Source organism: Xyrauchen texanus, chromosome 7 (assembly GCF_025860055.1).
Source record: "Xyrauchen texanus isolate HMW12.3.18 chromosome 7, RBS_HiC_50CHRs, whole genome shotgun sequence".
NCBI lineage: Eukaryota > Metazoa > Chordata > Actinopteri > Cypriniformes > Catostomidae > Xyrauchen > Xyrauchen texanus.
In genome coordinates, this window is record NC_068282.1 from 564,127 (window position 1) to 587,267 (window position 23,141).

The 23,141-nt window shown below is 41.6% G+C and overlaps 2 protein-coding genes across 17 annotated transcripts in view; one reads left to right on the forward strand and one right to left on the reverse strand.

The window, feature by feature from the left end:
- The window catches only part of LOC127646806 (protein TMEPAI-like), a 60,292-nt gene that overhangs the window by 33,637 nt on the left and 3,514 nt on the right, over positions 1 to 23,141 (reverse strand). The window lies entirely within an intron of this gene.
- LOC127646788 (uncharacterized) overlaps positions 1 to 23,141 on the forward strand; it is a 29,742-nt gene that overhangs the window by 4,966 nt on the left and 1,635 nt on the right. For 5 of the 15 annotated variants that reach the window (XM_052130675.1, XM_052130682.1, XM_052130684.1 and 2 more), the window contains exons 2-4: positions 101 to 272; positions 357 to 9,665; positions 9,752 to 13,015. In XM_052130675.1, the coding sequence (XP_051986635.1) occupies positions 6,448 to 8,346 (1,899 nt within the window). In that variant the 5' untranslated portion in view covers positions 101 to 272; positions 357 to 6,447 and the 3' untranslated portion in view covers positions 8,347 to 9,665; positions 9,752 to 13,015. Of the gene's footprint in view, positions 273 to 356; positions 9,666 to 9,751; positions 13,016 to 23,141 lie in introns of all 15 variants that reach the window. The other 10 variants (XM_052130676.1, XM_052130678.1, XM_052130679.1 and 7 more) reach the window with 3 other exon arrangements.

Consider the following 23,141-nt stretch of genomic DNA (forward strand, 5'->3'; position numbering starts at 1 on the left):
ATTTAGTACTATAGGTACTCTCACTAGAAGTGGCCGTTAGATATTCATCTGTCCACAGTTAGACAAACTGTCTATAAATGGAGGTGATTTAGTACTATAGGTACTCTCTCTAGAAGTGGCCGTTAGATATTCATCTGTCCACAGTTAGACAAACTGTCTATAAATGGAGATGATTTAGTACTATAGGTACTCTCTCTAGAAGTGGCCGTTAGATATTCATCTGTCCACAGTTAGACAAACTGTCTATAAATGGAGATGATTTAGTACTATAGGTACTCTCTAGAAGTGGCCGTTAGATATTCATCTGTCCACAGTTAGACAAACTGTCTATAAATGGAGATGATTTAGTACTATAGGTACTCTCTCTAGAAGTGGCCGTTAGATATTCATCTGTCCACAGTTAGACAAACTGTCTATAAATGGAGGTGATTTAGTACTATAGGTACGCTCACTAGAAGTGGCCGTCCAGTCAAGATGACTCAAAGGAACACCGCAGAATTATCAATGAGGTAATAAAGAACACTAGAGTGACAGATAAAGACTTGAAGGAATCATTGGAACTGGTGAACATCAGTTCATGAATCTACTGTACAGAAAACATTAAACAGGTGTGTGTGTTCATGGCAGGACATCATGAAGGAAGCTGCCGCTTTCCAACAAAAACATTGCTGCACACCTGAAGTTTGCTAAAGTCCATCTTGACACTCAACAACACTACAGGGAAAATGTTTTGTGGACTGATGATGATGGCATAAACGTATGGCATAAAAAGGACACTGCATGCCAACATGAAAACATCTCAATAGGTTAGGTTTAATGTGTGTTGTTAGTTTATGCACATTGTGTTTGTCTGTACTTGTGACATTTTATGACCAATTAATGCAGAAAACCAGCTAATTGTTGTAACTGTATATCCTTAAGTATGTACTTTCCCATCACTAGCAGAGTATATACTGTTAGTGTGCACTAAAGTATGCACCAGAAACACCACACTCTCGGTTTGTCTGTGCTGAATGTGTCTGAGGAATATGAAAATTCAACCTTTATCGGCTGTGTGTCTGCAGTCCACGAGTCACACACACACACACTCACTGTTATTCTAACCAATGAGAACACACACACACACACACACACACACACACACACACACACACACACACACACACACACACACACACACACACACACACACACCACAAACCCCAGACCAGTGACAAAACACTACAATGCACACACACACACACACACACACACACACACACGGCAAAACACTACAATGCACACACACACACACACACGGCAAAACACTACAATGCACACACACACACACACACGGCAAAACACTACAATGCGCACACACACACACGGCAAAACACTACAATGCACACACACACACACACACACACACACGGCAAAACACTACAATGCGCACACACACACACACACGGCAAAACACTACAATGCACACACACACACAAACACACACACACACACACACACACCAGTGACTAAACACTACAATGCGCGCACACACACACACACACACCAGTGACTAAACACTACAATGCGCACACACACACACACCAGTGTCTAAACATGACATAACACTATTAACATGTCATGTGACCGCGGCCGACCCGTTTGACAGAGACGCCCGTCTGTGTTCTCAGACAAAACAACCTGATGAAAATAAAAACACACAGAAATACAAACTCCCAAACTCGCTGCTCAAACACAAGAGTACTCAAGGTCAAAGGTCATTCAGAGGAGGATATTCACGGCAATAAATGAAAGTCTTCCCACAAACGATTCATTTCAGACAAGCTGAAAGCGAAAACGGTGCGACTCAAAAGAACAGAGCAGAAGCTGGAAACAAAACCACTAAAAACCGACTCGACTTCAGTGAGACTCCGAGAAGCGCTCCGTCTAAAGGAAGATAAACATAAATGATGATGAAAGACGAAATATTTCATACAATGGATGAGTATTTTTATTTTGTAGAGGGGGTCAAAATGACAATTTTTGCCAATGATTTGGGACAAAAACTACAGGTCCAATATTTAATGAGCATCTCTAGATCAGGGTTTACAAATTGGGCTCAGAGGAACCTCAGGGGGCTGCAAGCTGTAAGCAGCGATGAACGGGTCCTCACACCCTGATGCCCGTTGGGGCTGCTGTGCCAGGGGGATGTCACTCCAAAATGTTGTTAAGAGTGTATCACAGTGTAAAACATGTCGTTTCCTGTTGCCAGTAGGTGGCGCTATGACTATAACTGAATATTGGCATGTAGAAGTGTTCAGGGCGGGACTCTTATCAAACATGTGACGTTTGGGGCAGATTGGACATTGTATGTTTGAGCTACAACAACTTCCTGTTTCATGGCGAAACATCGAACTATGCCAGGTTGCCACGGATACGCCGTTCAAAGTAAACTCAAAAGCTTCGCAATTTAGCATCACAAAGACCTTTAGATTAAACTGACCGAGTATGGAGAAGATCTGATGAAATCTCTAAGAGGAGTTTGTTAAAGGACGAGGCCTGGAAATGGCAAAAACTGAGCAAAAATTGAAGATAAAGAAAAATGGCTGACTTCCTGTTGGGGTTAGGGCATGGGTCCAAGAGACTTTTTAGTAGGTATTGGCATGTTACACATGTGTACTGATTTACATACGTGTAGGTGAAACGTAGCGTAAAGCGCACATCATTGAATGTTTGTAGGTGGCGCTATTGAGCCATTTTGCCACACATAATTCTGAAACCCACATCAGATGTACATTTTCACCGTTACTCATGCGGTCAAGCTACTTTTGCCCATGTGTCGTGTTTTCACAAGAAGGATCAAAGATTCATCACGAGTTAAAGATGTGTTTATAACATGCAATCAGACCAACAGTGACTGATACACAACGCACAGAAACACCTGTACGGTCCAGAAATGAGACGTGTAACAGGTGCTTCATGGATGATATGAAGAAGACAGTCTTGAATCTTCATCTTCACCTGCAGATGAACAGCTCTGATAATATTCATAGTGATCTTGCTTCCGTTCATCATGTCCAATTAATGATTACGTTTTGAAACATCACCTAATTAAATGTATACTTACATATTGGATATTGATCAGCTGGTGATTTCCAGACACGTGTACAACTGGGGTTTAATAAAGTTTCTTTAAAGTCGAATTAATGAGAGAAAATGTGTTTTTTTACAGTGGGAATAAAACTAGCGCTCTGTCCCTTTAAGAGAGCACACGCATGTTAAACAGTCTACGATGCACAGAGAGAGACGATGATGATCATGATGGGATTTTCAGTCCTGCAGAAAGAAACTGTTGAATGTGTGGATTACTCATTTTCACCAACATGGAACGCACACTGTGAACGCGGAACGTGCGGGGACACTTAAAATGTTGCGCCAGACGTGGAATCCCGCTACGAAATTCATGAAGTGTTTTTCCCTGCTATTTTCGACACATTGCTAACAGCTGCTGCGGAGACACTAGGAAAAAGAGCGAGGACAGTGCTATGAGTGCGCTCGTGTCGCTAGCTGATCGCTCCTCGGTTAGAAGACTTCGTTAGCGCCGTGTAATCAGTGCGCTCTGTCGCTTGCTGTTTGCTCGCACTAATGTTATAAATGCAGCACTGGACGATCAGGCAAATGACAGTTCTAGCAACTGGCCCGAATCTCTCTCACACTGGACCCGGGCATCGGCCGTCCTGACTGTACGTGATTTTTCCATCGTCACAGTTGTTTTTAGCGTGCTCAGGGGTTGAATGGAACAATTTCCTGTAAAACTGATTTGGAACAATAAATACTGCAAAAAATGCTACACTAAATCATGACGCGGACACCTTTCTAATGGCACTTTTCCAGTGCAGTTTACTGCCACCTCAATGTGGGCGGGATTATAGACTGATCGTCATAGTTACGCCGCCTCAACTGCCGTGACATCATCTTAAACGCGAGACAAAACTATAAACAATAAGATGAGCGCTAGCTGTTAGCTCAACTGTCGTGACATCATCTTAAACGTGACACAAAACTATAAACAATAACACGAGCGCTAGCTGTTAGCAGTTAGCTCAACTGCCGTGACATCATCTTAAACAGGACACAAAGCAATAATACGAGCGCTAGCTGTTAGTGGTTAGCTCAACTGCCGTGACATCGTCTTAAACGTGACACAAAACTATAAACAATAACACGAGCGCTAGCTGTTAGCGGTTAGCTCAACTTCCCTGACATCATCTTAAACGTGACACAAAACAATAACACGAGCGCTAGCTGTTAGCTGCTAGCTCATTGTGCAGCATAAAGCAGTTGTTCATGGTGATTTTACACAAGTGTAACAGTTAAATTGGTTGTTTTAGAAGCTTCCAGTAGCTGCTCAACTAAATAAACTGAAGCTTTCAAGCAGATTATAAAGTTAACGTAACAAAACGCCCCATCCTCCATCGTGGATCGAGTCCAGCGCACTCTCCGTCCCATTGCTCGCCGGTTTCGCGTCCATTTGATCGAACCACTTCCACTTTTCCTTGATGGTTCTGTCGTCACTTTTCAGTGTTTGTTGAACTTTCCCCTTCACTGTTGGACGGTCCGGAGGTACCCGTGTGCGTCTGACAGCTGAGACACTTCCTGAAATACTTTTTAGTTTTGCGTCGTTTCACATGGTTTCGTTCGTCGCTAACGAGAGGAACATCTGCACCTCGTTTATTGACCGCGGCGTGGTTTTGCGCACAGCCATGTCTTTTCACAATTCGAAAGTGGCGTGAACAAACGATACTGCTATCGCTGATGCTAACTTTAAAACTAGTGGGTTGATGTCGCGTGTTGCTAATCCAGTGACGCCGGTAGTGACGATTCTCTCTGACCAATCAGTGATCTGCAGGGTTATGACATCACAATTAGTATCAGCTCGGCTCGCTTGGAACCTCGACTGAGGTGGTACTAAAAAACTACCTGATACCAGATACTATCCACAGCGGGAAACCCCCAAAACAGCAGTGGAGACGAGTCGAGCTGTACCGGGCCGTGGAAAAGCCCTAAACGTTATTTTTTGATCTGTAGTTTTGCTTAAAAATTATTTTCACTTTGACCTCAATGTACAAAATAATGGATTACTCTGCAAATATTGATCCAAGACATTTTCATCATCGTTTATGTTTATGACGCGAGTCTTATTTGTGAAACCAAAAATCTGATAAAATGATGCGTGACTCAGTTTAGGAGCAACCCTCCAGAACATCAGACAGACTCAATCAATCAAACTGATCAGTTTCTACAGCTGCCACTGAAAGTCTTTCACAAACATTCAGAGATCAATAGTGAGACGTTCACAAGCTCAGCTGCTCGACTCATGTCAGACTGTGAGAAACACTGCGTGACACACACACACACACGCACACACACACACACACACACACGCTCACACACACACACACACACGCACACGCTCACACACAAAGCCTTTTTTCACAGAGTGGAGCTCCACCCAGGCTGGTCTGATTGACCTCTAACCTCTGACCTCACACCCCCAGCAGCTGTAGTGTCTCATATGCAAAATGCTCATTTACATACATCTGAATTAAAGTAAGACAGTAATTAAGACTCAGATGAGACTGCTAGAATTTGTGTGTGTGTGTGTGTGTGTGTGTGTTTCAAGTGTGTATAATCAAACCCGTATAAATCTCTGGTGGTCCCATGATGAAGTAATAACCTGAGATATTATTCCCATGTTATTTAAAGGTTGTGCACGGTACTTCAGAGAACAGCATCATACATGCGTACAATCATCAGTTCATTCTAACCATTGTGTCATTCTGAGATTGTTTCTTAATGCCACACAAACTTCTGTTTTAAAAAGTACAAATAAACCTGAAGATGTTTAAGAAACACTCTGCTAAAGATAAACTTTGCTAAAAACATTTTCAAGGGTGTAAACGGAATTAAACAATAGAAATATTACAGTCCAATATAAAGACATTTGACAGAAAGTGGCTCTGACATCACGCGTGTACATATTTATTACACATTTAATTGAACATGTTGAATGTGAAAAAGATGATCTCAATAACACTTCATTAAAACTGTATAATCAATTAAATCAAGTGAAACGAGGAATATCATGAAGTCAAACTCATCTTCAGCAACTGTAGATATTTATCAGAGCGTTATTGTGCAGGAAACTGTTACATGAGTGTAACACAAATCAACACACACACACACACACACACACACACACACACACACACAATAAACATGTCAAATGATTCTAGAACTATAACTCACTTCAGTCTCATCATTATTCACATTATTCACTGATATATGCAAACCTCCATCCCACACACACACACACACACACACGGCTGACTCTGAAGTCAGACAGCACTGTGTGTGTGTGTGTGTGTGTGTGAGAGAGAGAGAGAGTGTGTGTGTGAGTGTGAGAGTATGTGTGTGTGTGTATTAGAGGCAGGAGGCCAGTGTTTGTTCCCCGCAGCAATGAACTGCCCTTTGTTCTGCAGTCTAGACATACTGCACAAGAACATACAGCACACACACACACACACACTCACACACACTTTCTCTCATACTCGCGCACACACATACACGCACACACTCTCTCTCATACTCGCACGCGCGCACACACACACACACTCTCTCTCTCTCTCATACTCACACACGCACACACATATACACACACACTCTCTCTCATACTCGCGCACGCACACACACACACACACACACACTCTCTCTCATACTCGCACGCGCACACACACACACACTCTCTCTCTCTCTCATACTCACACACGCACACACATATACACACACACTCTCTCTCATACTCGCGCACGCGCACACACACACACACACACACACTCTCTCTCATACTCGCACGCGCGCACACACACACACACTCTCTCTCTCTCATACTCACACACGCACACACATATACACACACACTCTCTCTCATACTCGCGCACGCGCACACACACACACACACACACTCTCTCTCATACTCGCACGCGCACACACACACACACACACTCTCTCTCTCTCATACTCGCACACGCACGCACACACACACACACACTCTCTCTCATACTCGCACGCGCGCACACACACACACACACTCTCTCTCTCTCTCATACTCGCACACGCACACACACACTCTCTCTCTCTCATACTCGCGCGCACGCGCACACACACACACACACACTCTCTCTCTCATACTCGCACGTGCACACACACACACTCTCTCTCTCTCTCTCATACTCGCACACGCACACACATATACACACACACTCTCTCTCATACTCGCACGCGCACACACACACACACACACACACTCTCTCTCATACTCACACGCGCGCACACACACACACACTCTCTCTCTCTCTCATACTCGCACTCGCACACACATATACACACACACTCTCTCTCATACTCGCACGCGCACACACACACACACACACACACACACTCTCTCTCATACTGCACGCACGCACACACACACACACTCTCTCTCTCATACTCGCACACGCACACACATATACACACACACTCTCTCTCATACTCGCACGCGCTCTCATACTCACACACGCGCACACACACACACACACACTCGCACACGCTCTCATACTCACGCACGCGCACACACACACACACACTCTCATACTCGCACGCACGCACGCACACACACACACACACTCTCTCTCTCTCATACTCGCGCACACACACATACACACACACACACACTCTCTCTCTCATACTCGCACACACACATACACACACACACACACTCTCTCTCATGCACGCACGCACGCACGCTCATACTCGCACGCTCTTATACTCACGCACACACACACACACACACACACACACTCTCTCATACTCGCACACACACACACTCGCACACGCTCTCATACTCACACGCGCACACACACACACACACACACACACACTCTCGCTCATACTCGCACACACACACACTCTCTCTCTCATACTCGCGCGCACACACACACACACACACACACTCGCACGCTGTCATACTCGCACGCGCAGGCTCTCATACTCACGCACACACACACACACACACACTCGCTCATACTCGCGCACACACACACACACACGTGCACGCTGTCATACTCGCACGCGCACGCTCTCATACTCGCGCGCGCGCACGCACACACACACACACACACACACACACACACACACACACACACACACACACACACACACACACACACACACACACACTCTCTCTCTCATATTCGCACACACACACACACACACACACACAAACACTCTCTCATACTCGCGCGCACACACAATCGCACAGGTTGAGTGCTGCACAGTTCAGAGTATGATTGCCGTTCTCAGGAAGTGACAAAACACCCGATCTTCTACTTAAATTCACGAGTGACAGATACGGAGGGGGACACAGGATTGGACAAGACAAATGTCTAATAAATCAAATGTGTGTCTGTGGCGGTGGGTTGTGATTGAGAGGGTTGGGTTCTCTCAGGGGTATTTCTATATTCCCACACCCCCCCTCCAATCTGCTATTTATGGCACCAGACATGGAGACCCTCTGTGAAGGTCACACTGAACACAAAAGAACCAAAACCCCACACAAACCTAAAACGTTCTCAAAGACTACTCGACAGTCACATCGCCACTGACAGGCCACACATCTTTAGTCAACAAATCTTGGGGTCGATTCTTCCATAAGCGCCCAATAATGCAGCTGAAGTTGGCAGCTCACCGGGATTTCAAACACAACTATCATGCTTTATTTCTAGGAGAAGCAGCTAATAACTTCCTGTCGAATTATTTCACTCCACCCGCTGGTGTGTGGTGAGATTTGAGAGGGTTCGGAGGATAAAGTTGACCTGAGGTTGGATTTCTTCAGCTTGAGTGTAAATCCACTTTGGCACGCCAGCACCTTCAAACTGCTAAATAGCTGAGAAATAAAAGCCAATCTTGCCGCTGCGCTCTGCCAACAGGCACCAGCAAACGGCCGAGAGACAGTGAGAGTGAAGCTGTGTGTCTAGACTAGTTTTACACTCACCTGGCACACTGCCAGTCTGGTTAATTATTAACTCACACACACAGACAGGAACTGTTAATGGATACAAATATAGCCGCCGCTCGCTGATATGTGTCTATAGTGTTTGAATGGAGAGCGCAGGGTGAGTGAGAGACTGATAAACACAACTAAAGATAAATAACTAAAGAGTCTGAATGGTGTTTCTATGAATAGATCGTACATATCTACTGTATGACTATATTTGATATTTGACAGTGTGACAGTTTTTTATTCAAGTATTCTTGCATGTATGCAGTTTTAATAAGCTCACATCACTTTAAAGATTACATGGAATATTTGTTATTTTCTCTTAAATATGTATTGTTTAAGCTCATGGGCATGGGAATGCTCTTTCTAAAAGTACAGTAAAAGAGTAATATTAATATTTTGCTATTCACAAGAAGCATCTGCTGACGTGGAACATGCCTCGCAAAAAAGTCTTAGAAGACCTACGATCAAGAATTGTTGCTTTGCATGAAGCTGGAAAGAGTTAAAATTATCTGGAAGAGTTTAAATATTCATCTGTCCACAGTTAAACAAACTGTCTATAAATGGAGATGATTTAGTACTATAGGTACTCTCACTAGAAGTGGCCGTTAGATATTCATCTGTGCACAGTTAGACAAACTGTCTATAAATGGAGATGATTTAGTACTATAGGTACTCTCACTAGAAGTGGCCGTTAGATATTCATCTGTCCACAGTTAGACAAACTGTCTATAAATGGAGATGATTTAGTACTATAGGTACTCTCACTAGAAGTGGCCGTTAGATATTCATCTGTCCACAGTTAGACAAACTGTCTATAAATGGAGATGATTTAGTACTATAGGTACTCTCACTAGAAGTGGCCGTTAGATATTCATCTGTCCACAGTTAGACAAACTGTCTATAAATGGAGATGATTTAGTACTATAGGTACTCTCTCTAGAAGTGGCCGTTAGATATTCATCTGTCCACAGTTAGACAAACTGTCTATAAATGGAGATGATTTAGTACTATAGGTACTCTCTCTAGAAGTGGCCGTTAGATATTCATCTGTCCACATTAGACAAACTGTCTATAAATGGAGATGATTTAGTACTATAGGTACTCTCTCTATAAGTGGCCGTTAGATATTCATCTGTTCACAGTTAGACAAACTGTCTATAAATGGAGATGATTTAGTACTATAGGTACTCTCTCTAGAAGTGACCGTTAGATATTCATCTGTCCACAGTTAGACAAACTGTCTATAAATGGAGATGATTTAGTACTATAGGTACTCTCTCTAGAAGTGACCGTTAGATATTCATCTGTCCACAGTTAGACAAACTGTCTATAAATGGAGGTGATTTAGTACTATAGGTACTCTCTCTAGAAGTGGCCGTCCAGTCAAGATAACTCAAAGGAACACCGCAGAATGATCATTGAGGTAATAAAGAACACTGATTTTCCAGTGCAGTTTACCGCCGCCTCAATGTGGGCGGGATTATAAACTGATCGTCATAGTTACGCCGCCTCTACTGCCGTGACATCTTAAACGTTACACAAAACGATAAATAATAACACGAGCGCTAGCTGTTAGCGGTTAGCTCATTGTGCTGCATAAAGCAGTTGTTCATGGTGATTTTACACAAGTGTAACAGTTAAATTGGTTGTTTAAGAAGCTTCCAGTAGCTGCTCAACTAAATAAAGTGAAGCTTTCAAGCAGAATATAAAGTTAACGTAACAAAACGTCCCATCCTCCATCGTGGATGAGTCCAGCGCACTCTCCGTCCCATTGCTCCCATTTGATCGAACCACTTCCACTTTTCAGTGTTTGTTGAACTTTTCCCTTCACTGTTGGACGGTCCGGAGGTATCAGTGTGCGACCGACAGCTGAGACACTTCCTGAAAGACTTTTTAGTTTTGCGTTGTTTCGTTCGTCGCTAATGAGAGGAACATCTGCACCTCGTTTATTGACCACGTCGTGGTTTTGTGCACAGCCATGTCTTTTCACAATTCGAAAGTGGCGTGAACAAACGATACTGCTATCGCTGATGCTAACTTTAAAACTAGCGGGTCGATGTCGCGTGTCGCAAATCTAGTGACGTTGGTAGTGACGATTCTCTCCGACCAATCAGTGATCTCCAGGATTATGACATCACATTTAGTATCGGCTCGCCTCACTTGGAACTTTGACCGAGGTGGTACTAAAAAAAAAGTACCTGGTACCAGATACTATCCACAGCGGGAACCCCCCAATAAAGCAAGCAGAGTCGAGCTGTACCGTGCAGTGGAAAAGACACAATATACCGTATATTGATAAATAGGTTTACAGTAATATGCCAGAGGGAAAAGTCACTTCCGAAATGTAGTTCCTTCCAGAAAGTCGCTCTTGGAGAGTACCCGAACTCTAGGTAGGAACATGATTTTGTTGGCACGTAAAAACAAACAGTGTTTGGTGCTTAACATGTCTCAGACGGCACTTTCGCATGCAAACCAGCGATTCTTAGCACCGTCACACCTTCAAAAACATATCGGCCAAACAACGCTCACGTCTCGCCTGCAGTCACAACACTGGGATCTTGTGCGGAATGACGTGAAGTCCAACATCGGCCAGTTTCTTCTCCAGAATGTTCATTACAGCACACCAGCAACAGTCAGAAGTGATGTGCATTGAGTCGACTCAAATGAACACTAGAATGACAGCAAGATGGGAACTCCACTGGAGTTAGCATGAGCATTTCCCAGTCTGAATGAAGCTAGTGTACAAGTCACAACACGCACAAGATGGTATTTCACAGAAGAGCTGGATGATCGTTCCGGGTGACAGAGCTGTGAGACGGGTGATGTCACCACAATGGCGGCGGAGCGGAGACAAAACATTGTGATGGAGGTGAGTCAAACTCAGCCTTGCAATTAGCAGCAAGACCACCGCAGAGAGGAAGTTATTATAAGACGTGAGTAACTGACAGGATCTTCAACCACTGACAGAGTTCCAGCTGTGACACCATCTGATAACAGATTCATTATCAAATGTGATTTCGGTTTTATAATTGCCATGTTTTTGCAAACCCATATGCAGTTGTGAACTTAAGAATATAGTACAAGCAAAGAGAATGAGGACTGGGCCTGTCAATCTCTCAAATCGGCAACAAAAAATATATGGGCTACAAAATTAACATCTTTATGCTTCAGGCACCATCAGTTCTCTTGTGAACAAATGTCATGCCGTCAAACCTGCACCATATTTGATTTGAGACCCGCAGGGCAGGTGAAGATTATCAGTGAATAACTACTTAAAATTTGGATCGGTTATGCACACAAATCTATCGTGTGATTTAGAAGATTTCAAATGTAGCGCACAAATTGTGCGGACTGCTTTAATTGGGGCCCTATGATTTCCCAGACGGAATTAACTATAAAATGCGGAATGTCACAGAATTTGACATATTTAGGATGAAATTAATGTACAAATGCACAATTAAATCACATTAATCCACATCATTAATATCACTTTCTTCACTTTGAAGCACACAGCACACGCAGACTATTTATACAGTATTTATATGATTACATCACAGCCTTGTGCACTGTAATGATAATAATAATAACATTATATTTAAACAATATCTCAAGCAAGAGTTTCATCACTGCCTTCATTAATACTCTGATGCTCTACTGTGCAGTACTGTATTTAACCAAATAATACTAATATATTTATTTTCCCCCCTTTTCTCCCCAATTTGGCACTCCCAATTCCCAATGGTGGATGATGACTCTCAGTTGCCTCCGCGTCTGAGACTGTCAAGCCACGCATCTTATCACGTGACTTGTTGAGCATGTTACCGTGGAGACATAGCGCGTGTGGAGGCTTCACGCTATTCTCCGCGGCACCCACGCACAACTCACCACACGCCCCACCGAGAGCGAGAACCACATTATAGTGACCACGAGGAGGTTACCCCAGGTGACTCTACCCTCCCTAGCAACCGGGCCAATTTGGTTGCTAAGGAGACCTGGCTGGAGTCACTCAGCACCTCCTGGATTCAAACTCACGACTCCAGGTGTGACAGTCAGCGGCAATACTCGCTGAGACACACAGAGCCTCAATAATATATTAATAATGATCAAAATAAATGCATAAAATATAAAATACATTATTTTGGTTTTTGATTGCATGAGGATCAATATAGACGCTCTTCAATTAATAAAAAACAATGCAATGGTAACTTGAAAAGTAACTGTTCTGTTTTACTTTGATTAGAGAGTTTTATTAATGATAAAATGCAATTTTAAGCCCTATTTAAAGACATATTTATGATGTTTTAGCGTGGAGGTTTACAGAAAGACAAGGTCCCTATAACCCACTATTGTATGTGTGAAGATTCTTCAAAATTCTCCACCATACGGGTTTGGAACAACACGAGAATGAGTAAAAAAAAATGACAGAATTTTCAAGCTTGGTTGAACTATTCCTTTCAGGACACAGTTGTGCTCACAAATGGGGTTGGCGGTTGTTTAGCCAAAGGTTTAAACATGCAGAGTTGAATCAAGGGCAGCGCTCTCAAACACGCAGCTGTTTCCTCTTCCTGTCATGTGAAGAGCAGCACATGGAGTTGGGTTTTAATTTATACCAGAAAGGCCAATTCAGGCCTCAGAGACACAGAACATGCTGCGGGGTCAAGGGCGGAGAATAAATAGAGTCAAACGAACAGAAACTAAACAAAACTCAAATAAACACCTGATAGAGTGCACGCACACACACACACACACACACACACACACACACGCACACGCCACACACGCCACACACGCACACACACACTCACGCGCGCGCACACACATGCACACAATTGCATGCACACACACACACACACACTTGCACGCACGCACACTCACACACACACACACAGAATTAATGGTGATTAAAGCTCTTTTTAGTATTAAAGTTTTGTGTAAAGTCACCATTAGGGTGATTAGAGTTCTCCTGGATCCTGTTCAATCCATGCTATTTTTAATAGCGCATGTGAATTTAGTACCTCTTTGGGAATCAATATTTAATGACAGGCCTCATCGTTAGTTTCTCATTCAATTAAGTACAAACAATAATATTTAAAAAGTTTGTGTATGACGTGCTGTACATGATTGGCTGCAGTTTTCCAGTGAAGTGTCCAGACGGGGCACCAAAAGCAAGTAGAATGTGGTCGTATTCAAACACGGTTCTAAGGTGAATTTTAGATGGATGTTTTTAAAACATACCTCCCTAAATGTAAAACTTTTGCCTGAACCCAACCGATAGTGCTTAAAATATAAATGAGACGTTTAAAAAGACATCCTTACCAAATCCACGTCTAAATCTAATCATTAGCGTTTTAAAACGCAGACGCGAAATGGAAAAGCACATTTTCTGAATCATCCACCTCATTTCTTGTCATTTCTATGAATCAATAATGTCAGTTTGAGTTCATGGCTGGACTTGTACAACCGTCCTCTGACGCCAAATCCAACATCCTGTCAGGTGAACTACCGCGCAAGCTACTCTTACTGGAATAAGTGTATATATGGGAGTCTGTAATGGCATTAAAGTAACGCATTAAATACAACCGCATTAAAGATGCAATGCATTAAAGATGTGACGCATTAAATATAACCGCATTAAATATAACTGCATTAAAGATGTAACACATTAAATACAACCGCATTAAAGATGCAATGCATTAAAGATGTGACGCATTAAATATAACCGCATTAAAGATGCGACGCATTAAATATAACCGTATTAAAGATGTGACGCATTAAAGATGTGACACATTAAATACAACCGCATTAAAGATGCAATGCATTAAAGATGTGACGCATTAAATATAACCGCATTAAAGATGCGACGCATTAAATATAACCGCATTAAAGATGTGACGCATTAAAGATGTGACGCATTAAAGATGTGACGCAATAAATACAACCGCATTAAAGATGCAATGCATTAAAGATGTAACGCATTAAATACAACCGCATTAAAGATGCAATGCATTAAAGATGTGACGCATTAAATATAACCGCATAAAAAATGCAACACATTAAATATAACCGTATTAAAGATGTGACGCATTAAAGATGTGATGCATTAAATATAACCGCATTAAAGATGTAACATTAAATATAACTGCATTAAAGCTGTAACACACTAAAGATGCAAAGCATTAAAGATGCAACGCATTAAATATAACCGCATTAAAGATGCGACACATTAAATATAACCGCATTAAAGATGCGACGCATTAAAGATGTGACGCATTAAATATAACCGCATTAAAGATGCAACGCATTAAATATAACTGCATTAAAGCTGTAACACATTAAAGATGCAACGCATTAAAGATGCAACGCATTAAATATAACCGCATTAAAGATGCGACGCATTAAAGATGCGACGCATTAAATATAACCGCATTAAAGATGCGACGCATTAAATATAACCGTATTAAAGATGCAACGCATTAAATATAACTGCATTAAAAAGATGCAACGCATTAAATATAACTGCATTAAAGCTGTAACACATTAAATATAACCGTATTAAAGATGAAACGCATTAAAGATGCAACACATTAAATATAACCGTATTAAAGATGCAACGCATTAAATATAACTGCATTAAAGATGTAACACATTAAATATAACTGCATTAAAGCTGTAACACACTAAAGATGCAACGCATTAAAGATGCAACGCATTAAATATAACTGCATTAAAAAGATGCAACGCATTAAATATAACTGCATTAAAGATGCAACGCATTAAATATAACCGTATTAAAGATGAAACGCATTAAAGATGTAACACATTAAATATAACCGTATTAAAGATGCAACGCATTAAATATAACTGCATTAAAGATGCAACACATTAAATATAACTGCATTAAAGATGTAACACATTAAATATAACTGCATTAAAGCTGTAACACACTAAAGATGCAACGCATTAAAGATGCAACGCATTAAATATAACTGCATTAAAAAGATGCAACGCATTAAATATAACTGCATTAAAGCTGTAACACATTAAATATAACCATATTAAATATGCAACGCATTAAATATAACCGTATTAAAGATGCAACGCATTAAATATAACCGTATTAAAGATGCAACGCATTAAAGATGCAACGCATTAAATATAACTGCATTAAAAAGATGCAACGCATTAAATATAACTGCATTAAAGCTGTAACACATTAAATATAACCATATTAAATATGCAACGCATTAAATATAACCGTATTAAAGATGCAACGCATTAAATATAACCGTATTAAAGATGCAACGCATTAAAGATGCAACGCATTAAATATAACTGCATTAAAAAGATGCAACGCATTAAATATAACTGCATTAAAGCTGTAACGCATTAAATATAACCGTATTAAAGATGCAACGCATTAAATATAACCGTATTAAAGATGCAACGCATTAAATATAACCATATTAAATATGCAACGCATTAAATATAACCGTATTAAAGATGCAACGCATTAAATATAACCGTATTAAAGATGCAACGCATTAAAGATGTGACGCATTAAATATAACCGTATTAAAGATGCAACGCATTAAATATAACCGTATTAAAGATGCAACGCATTAAAGATGCAACGCATTAAATATAACTGCATTAAAAAGATGCAACGCATTAAATATAACTGCATTAAAGCTGTAACGCATTAAATATAACCGTATTAAAGATGCAACGCATTAAATATAACCGTATTAAAGATGCAACGCATTAAATATAACCGTATTAAAGATGCAACGCATTAAAGATGCAACGCATTAAATATAACCGTATTAAAGATGCGACGCATTAAAGATGCGACGCATTAAAGATGTGACGCATTAAAGATGTGACGCATTAAAGATAACTGCATTAAAGATGCAACGCATTAAATATAACTACATTAATGATGTAACACATTAAATATAACTGCATTAAATATAACCAAGATACTGGATTTTGCCAATACTGATAACTACGGTCGATAACCGATTAATCTTATTCATAATTTTTTTAGACTTTCCTTACTATGACGGGTTCAGACATGGAGGCTACAAGAGTCCAAAATGAATACAATTGACCATAAGTTGAATTTACTTAAAAAGCATGATGTAGAAATTCTACATATATATTGTAAGTAAATCAAACACATCATTTGTGAGTAATAAATAAAAGTTGTTTGCCAAGGCATGCGAGCATCATCTTCAAGTGTGCTGTTAATTATGCGCGGCAATTTGTGCCGATCATTTTGCCGAGATCACATTAACAACCGCACTGAAATGGGCAAATGCTAAAATGTTATAATATGGATAAAAATGTGTTTTACAGGGGAAAATGCCGCCCTAAACGTTAGCAACCATAAACTCAGCTGCTTAAACTCAGCTTGTTTGTTTGACAAAGTCAGAGATCAGCGACCTGCTCGAGCTATAACAGGGTCAAGAACGGGACATTTCATTTGAAATTATACGGACAACACATTGTTCACTTGGCAGAATAAAAACCAGTGCCAACCACATCTTGAAGGTTACAGTGATGCCATGGAGTCTCAAAAACACACGAGAGGATGAGAGGAAAACCGCCACACCTGCCAGCTCTAAAAACCTTTCCCAATATCCCTGAAGACATGATCTCAATCCAGCCCCCCATCTCAAACTCCTGCATCAGACAAACACAACACGAGCTTCAGACAAACATTTCCTGTAAGCGAGGAGCTGATCCAATTTGCGGTGCCGTTACAGTGAAGGCGGTTAGTGGGAGTGTCACTGATGCATCGAGACATTTGCTCAATCAGACACAAACGCATCAGAGGGGAGGTCCTGTTCCAGTAAACACCCGGTGGGGGGGCGTCTGTGAGTGCTCATGTCTAATGTGTGTTTCTCTCTAACCGTTACCACCCCCCGCTCTATTCCCGTCATGTCCCGAGTACACAAAAATCATTTGTGTCATCCATGGGTGAATCTACCAAAACTGTAAAGAACACTCCAGAAATGAAGCAGATTTTTAGGCCCAATAAGATTGTAATATTGTAACATGGTTTTCATGACAATTAAGAAATTTTAAACCCCTAAATTCTCATTTCCTCAAGGCAAAATGATCATTTTATACCCTACAATGATAAAAGTCTTTCTCATATTTCTATTCATCATAAACGCTTTTCATTTCCGCTCTAAAGTGACGTCATGTTACATCAGGCCACGCCCATGACTGGTGACGGACTCCGCCCTATTATCATAGCTCCTCCCCTGAGTGATGGACACACAGTCCTGGAGCAGATACAGTGAGAAGAATAATGAACATAAGAGTCTTCATGTACTCCCGACATCAGAGCCGCTGAAGACGCAGTGCACAAGCTGGACGGGTAATCTGGCATACCGGACATTTTCCCGGTGGGCCGACGCACTTTTGGGGCGATCAGGGGCGGACCGGCCATCAGGAGAACCGTGCGGGCCGGCGGGTCATCAAAACATACAAATAAAATAAATTACATTTTGCATATAGAAAATAAAGACATTCAGATGTTTTACATCGTGACATTATTTTCACGAGAGTTTCATGTTTCACTTTGTGGAGCGGAGGGGGGCGGGACCGGGTCGGAATATTGCGGATGAGGCGCATGAGGGATAAAGGCGGCCGGCCGGTGATGATGGTTCGAGAGAGAGAGAATTACGGGCATGTCCGTCATGTGTGTGTTTATGTTTATGTGTTTGTGCTTTTGGTTTAAGTTTGCATTAAATTATGATTTATATTGACAAGCCGGTTCTCTCCGCCTCCTCCTTGCCCATCCTTAACTGTGTTACATTGGTGCCGAAACCCGGGAAGGAGGAGGGATGCCCGTCGCAGAGTCCTCAACACTGCCGTCCACCCAGGGGAGCGCCACTGCCATCTGCCGGGTGACGGAGTAGCCTGACCGCCCGGATGTGGGGAACGCCCGCTGTCTGCGGGGCAAGTGGGGACTGGATACCCTGACTGCCTGGAGCGAGGGAGCCACTGCCGGGGGCGGAGGAGTGCCCTGCCCTCCCCAGAGACGCGGAGGGGTCGAGGGAGACCGCCATCCACGAGGGGAGGAGGGAAGAAACACCCCAACTGCCCGGAGCGGTAGAGCCGCTGCCAGGGGCGGAGGAGTGTCCCCATTTGCTGCCAGAAAAGCGGAGGGGCGTTCTGCCCGCTGGGGGTGGAAGGTTTGACTCCGGTTCGCCCGGGGTTGGAGCGGCTGTCGTCCGCCTGAGTGTGGAGGAGTGTTCGAGCATCAGAGAACCGGTGAGTGAGCTTTTTCTCTCTCTCCTCTCTCTCTCTCTGTCACACTGTGTTGGCCTTTTCCTTGCCTATTTATTTATTTATTTATTTTCAACATAAATCATAATTTAATGCAAACTGAACTCAAAATACACAAATATCTCTCTCTCGAACCATCGTCACCAGCCGCCTTTATCCCGCGCGCGCCTCATTAGGCCGATTGGGGGCGCGCGATATTCCGACCCGGCCCCGCCCCCCCTCCGCTACACACACTTTAATATTGTTTTGTACTGACCTGGGGTCAAATAGGACCAGTATATTTTTTTGACAAATTTCGTGAGAATAAAGACGGCATCTTTTATAGTCTCAGATTATTATGGAAATGAGGCGAGAACACATCATCGCGTTTATCGGTTTATATGAAATGATTCAGTGACGTACAGTGTTCCAGGCTGATAGATTGGTCTCAGATTTGGGAGGTTTTGGTCATGAGTGTGTCTGTATTCATCTGTCGGGCTTGTAGAAGCAGCAGTGTGTATTGAGTCACTTTCATTGTGGCATCCAGGAAAATGTTAAATCCTTAAATCTGCTTAAGCCACTGAAACAAACAGCCTCGGATCTCATTACAACAATAATAAAGAAACTCCTGCAGCTCCAACAAGCCTCCACAAGAACTCACATTCATTCTGATTGGCTGGCGGACACTTCTGCAGAATGAGAGTTTGGAGAGGAACGGCTTGTTTACAACAGAGAAATAAATAAAAACAGACATACAAATATTCCTCAACACACACACACACACACACACACACACACACACACACACACACACACCCTCTCTCTCACACACACACACTCACACACACACACACTCTCTCACTCTCTCTCCCTCACTCTCTCTCTCTCTCACACACACACCACTCACTCACTCCCACTCACTCACTCCTCTCTCACTCTCTCTCTCTCTCTCTCACACACACACACACTCACTCTCTCTCTCTCTCTCTCTCTCACACACACTCTCACACACTCTACACACACACACACACACACACACCTCTCTCTCTCTCTCTCTCTCTCACACACCTCTCTCACACACACACTCACTCTCTCACTCCTCTCTCTCTCTCACACACTCTCTCTCTCACTCACTCACTCACACACACACTCTCTCTCTCTCACACACACACACACTCACACACACACTCTCACTCTCTCACACACACACACTCTCACTCACTCACTCACACACACACACACACACACTCTCACTCACTCACTCACTCACTCACACACACACACACACACACACACTCACACTCACACACACACACTCTCTCACACACTCACACACACACTCACACACACTCACACACACACTCACACACACACTCTCTCACACACTCACACACTCACACACACACTCTCTCACACACTCACACACTCACACACACACTCACACACCTGAAAACAAGATTGTGCTCAACATTCCTCCTGAAATCAGTGTGTGTTTTGGCAGTGCAGATGAATGTTTTGGTTGATCACCAACTTAATGTCTCATATAATAAATACTGTTGGGCTGCACCGGTGAGGAAATGCTTCACCGATACGATTTCAACAAAAGAACCAACAGACCAAAAACAATATTTTGCCCCTCACCTTGATCTCATTGTCACTGCTTTACTCAAGAATGCTTAAAAACATTTATAAAGACGTACAAAAGCTGTTTTTACTGTTCTTACAAGAAATCATTTCCACTGAACATTAGTCAAAGACAAAATACAAGTTTAAAAAAGATTAAAAAACAAAATATGGGCCAAATATACGTCTTTGACAATTATGTTGGTGTTGCTTATATGCCGCTTTTTCGCTTATAACTTATAAAGAAATATAAAACAGAACATCAAATATCATGTTTTTTTGTCATTTATTAATTTGATTAAATGTTTTTTTTTTTGTTCTGGTAATTTATATTTTTTATTTCAAATTTTTATTCTTTAATTATTAAATTGATTAAATGTTTTTTTTTTTTTTGTTCTGATAATTTATATTTTTAATTTCAAGTTTTATTCTTTAATTATTAATTTGATTAAATGTTTTGTTTTCATTTGGTAAAAAAAACCTTTAAATTAAAAATATAAATTAACAGAAAAAAAACAACATTAAATCAAATTAATAAATTACAAAAAAAAAAACTTTAAATTAAAAATATAAATTTTGTAATTTATTAATTTGATTAAATGTTTTTTTTTTGTTCTGGTAAATTATATTTTTAATTTAAAGTTTTTATTCTTTAATTATTAATTTGATTAAATGTTTTGTTTTCATTTGATAATTTATATTTTTAATTAAATTTATTTGGTCATTTATATTTTTAATTTAAAGTTTTTTTTGTAATTTATTAATTTGATTAAATGTTTTTTTTTTTGTTCTGGTAACTTATATTTTTAAATTTCAAATTTGTATTCTTTAATTATTAATTTGATTAAAGGTTTTTTTGTTTGTTATCATGACTGAACATCTGTCCAGACCAACAAGGAAACACACTGATGGAGATGTTTGTGCATCGTGTCCTTTTTGAAGAACTGAGATTACACAGACATTTCTTCACAGAGAGAGATTACAAAGAAAAGGGAGATCCCGTACGGGACAACATGTTCTCCTTTGGAATTCAACATTCTGGATGTTTTCCCATGATGCCGAGTCTCACCGACACCAGCACGTTCAGCAGCCTTTACCACAGATCCTTTAGAGACCGCCGCTTGATCACGTGTCCTCAAAGAAAGGAGTTTGCTGGACTACGGGGGGCAGCTGTGAACAATACGTTAGTCACTGCAAATTAAGTGCTAGTCGGGCAACTCCCAGACGGGATTTTTGGAGCAGACAGAACGTCACACACACATACTCAACTGACAAGAAGTGTTTGTCAGAACAAACACCACATCATCTCAATCTGGAGCCTGAGGGGATCAAAACAGCTCATTGCCTATAATGCACTTCCAAAGTCATTTATAAAGTATACGTGAGGTAAACAGAACAACGACAACAGCTCATGAAATCATTAATCCATGCAGACTGTGTAAGCTTTGTAAATGAGTTTATGGAAATGTGTCCATCAGATGATCTCTGGGTGGCATTACATAATATCCTCTTTGCATATAGCTGAAGGACACGGCAACATGACCAGACGGTCTCAGGCAAAGGAAAGGTGTCCCAGGGGTTTATTTCCTGTTGATTTGTTTGTTTGCTTTTTTAAAGAGACAGTACACCCAAAAATGAAATGTCTCTCATCATTCATCCTCATGCCGTCCTAGATGTGTGACTTTCTTTCTTCTGCTGGACACAAATGAAGATCTGTAGGTCCATACAATGCAAGTGAATGCTGAGCAGAACTTGGAAGCTCCAAAAAGCACATAAATGCAGCATGAAAGTAATCCAGATGACTCCAGTGGTTTAATCCATGTCTATAAATTCTCCTCCCTGCCCAGTCGGTGGTGATTAGGACTGGGCGATATGAAGATATAAAGTGTAAATCGATAGCGGTTTTGTGCTATCGTGTATATTGCGATATGTAAATATCCATGTGCACGGCGTGGGCTTCTCTATCTGTGGCCGGGGCTTCACGTGAGACTGAGAATTGAAGAAACATGGACAATTTTTCTACGGTTGCACTAAATATTCTTCTCATCGGACACGCGAATGTTGCACGTGACTCTGGTGCAGGCTGTCTCTGGAGCTCTGAAGTGCGCACGAATCCAGCAGGCGGTCTGATATTTGCGCTCCAGAGACGAGCGGG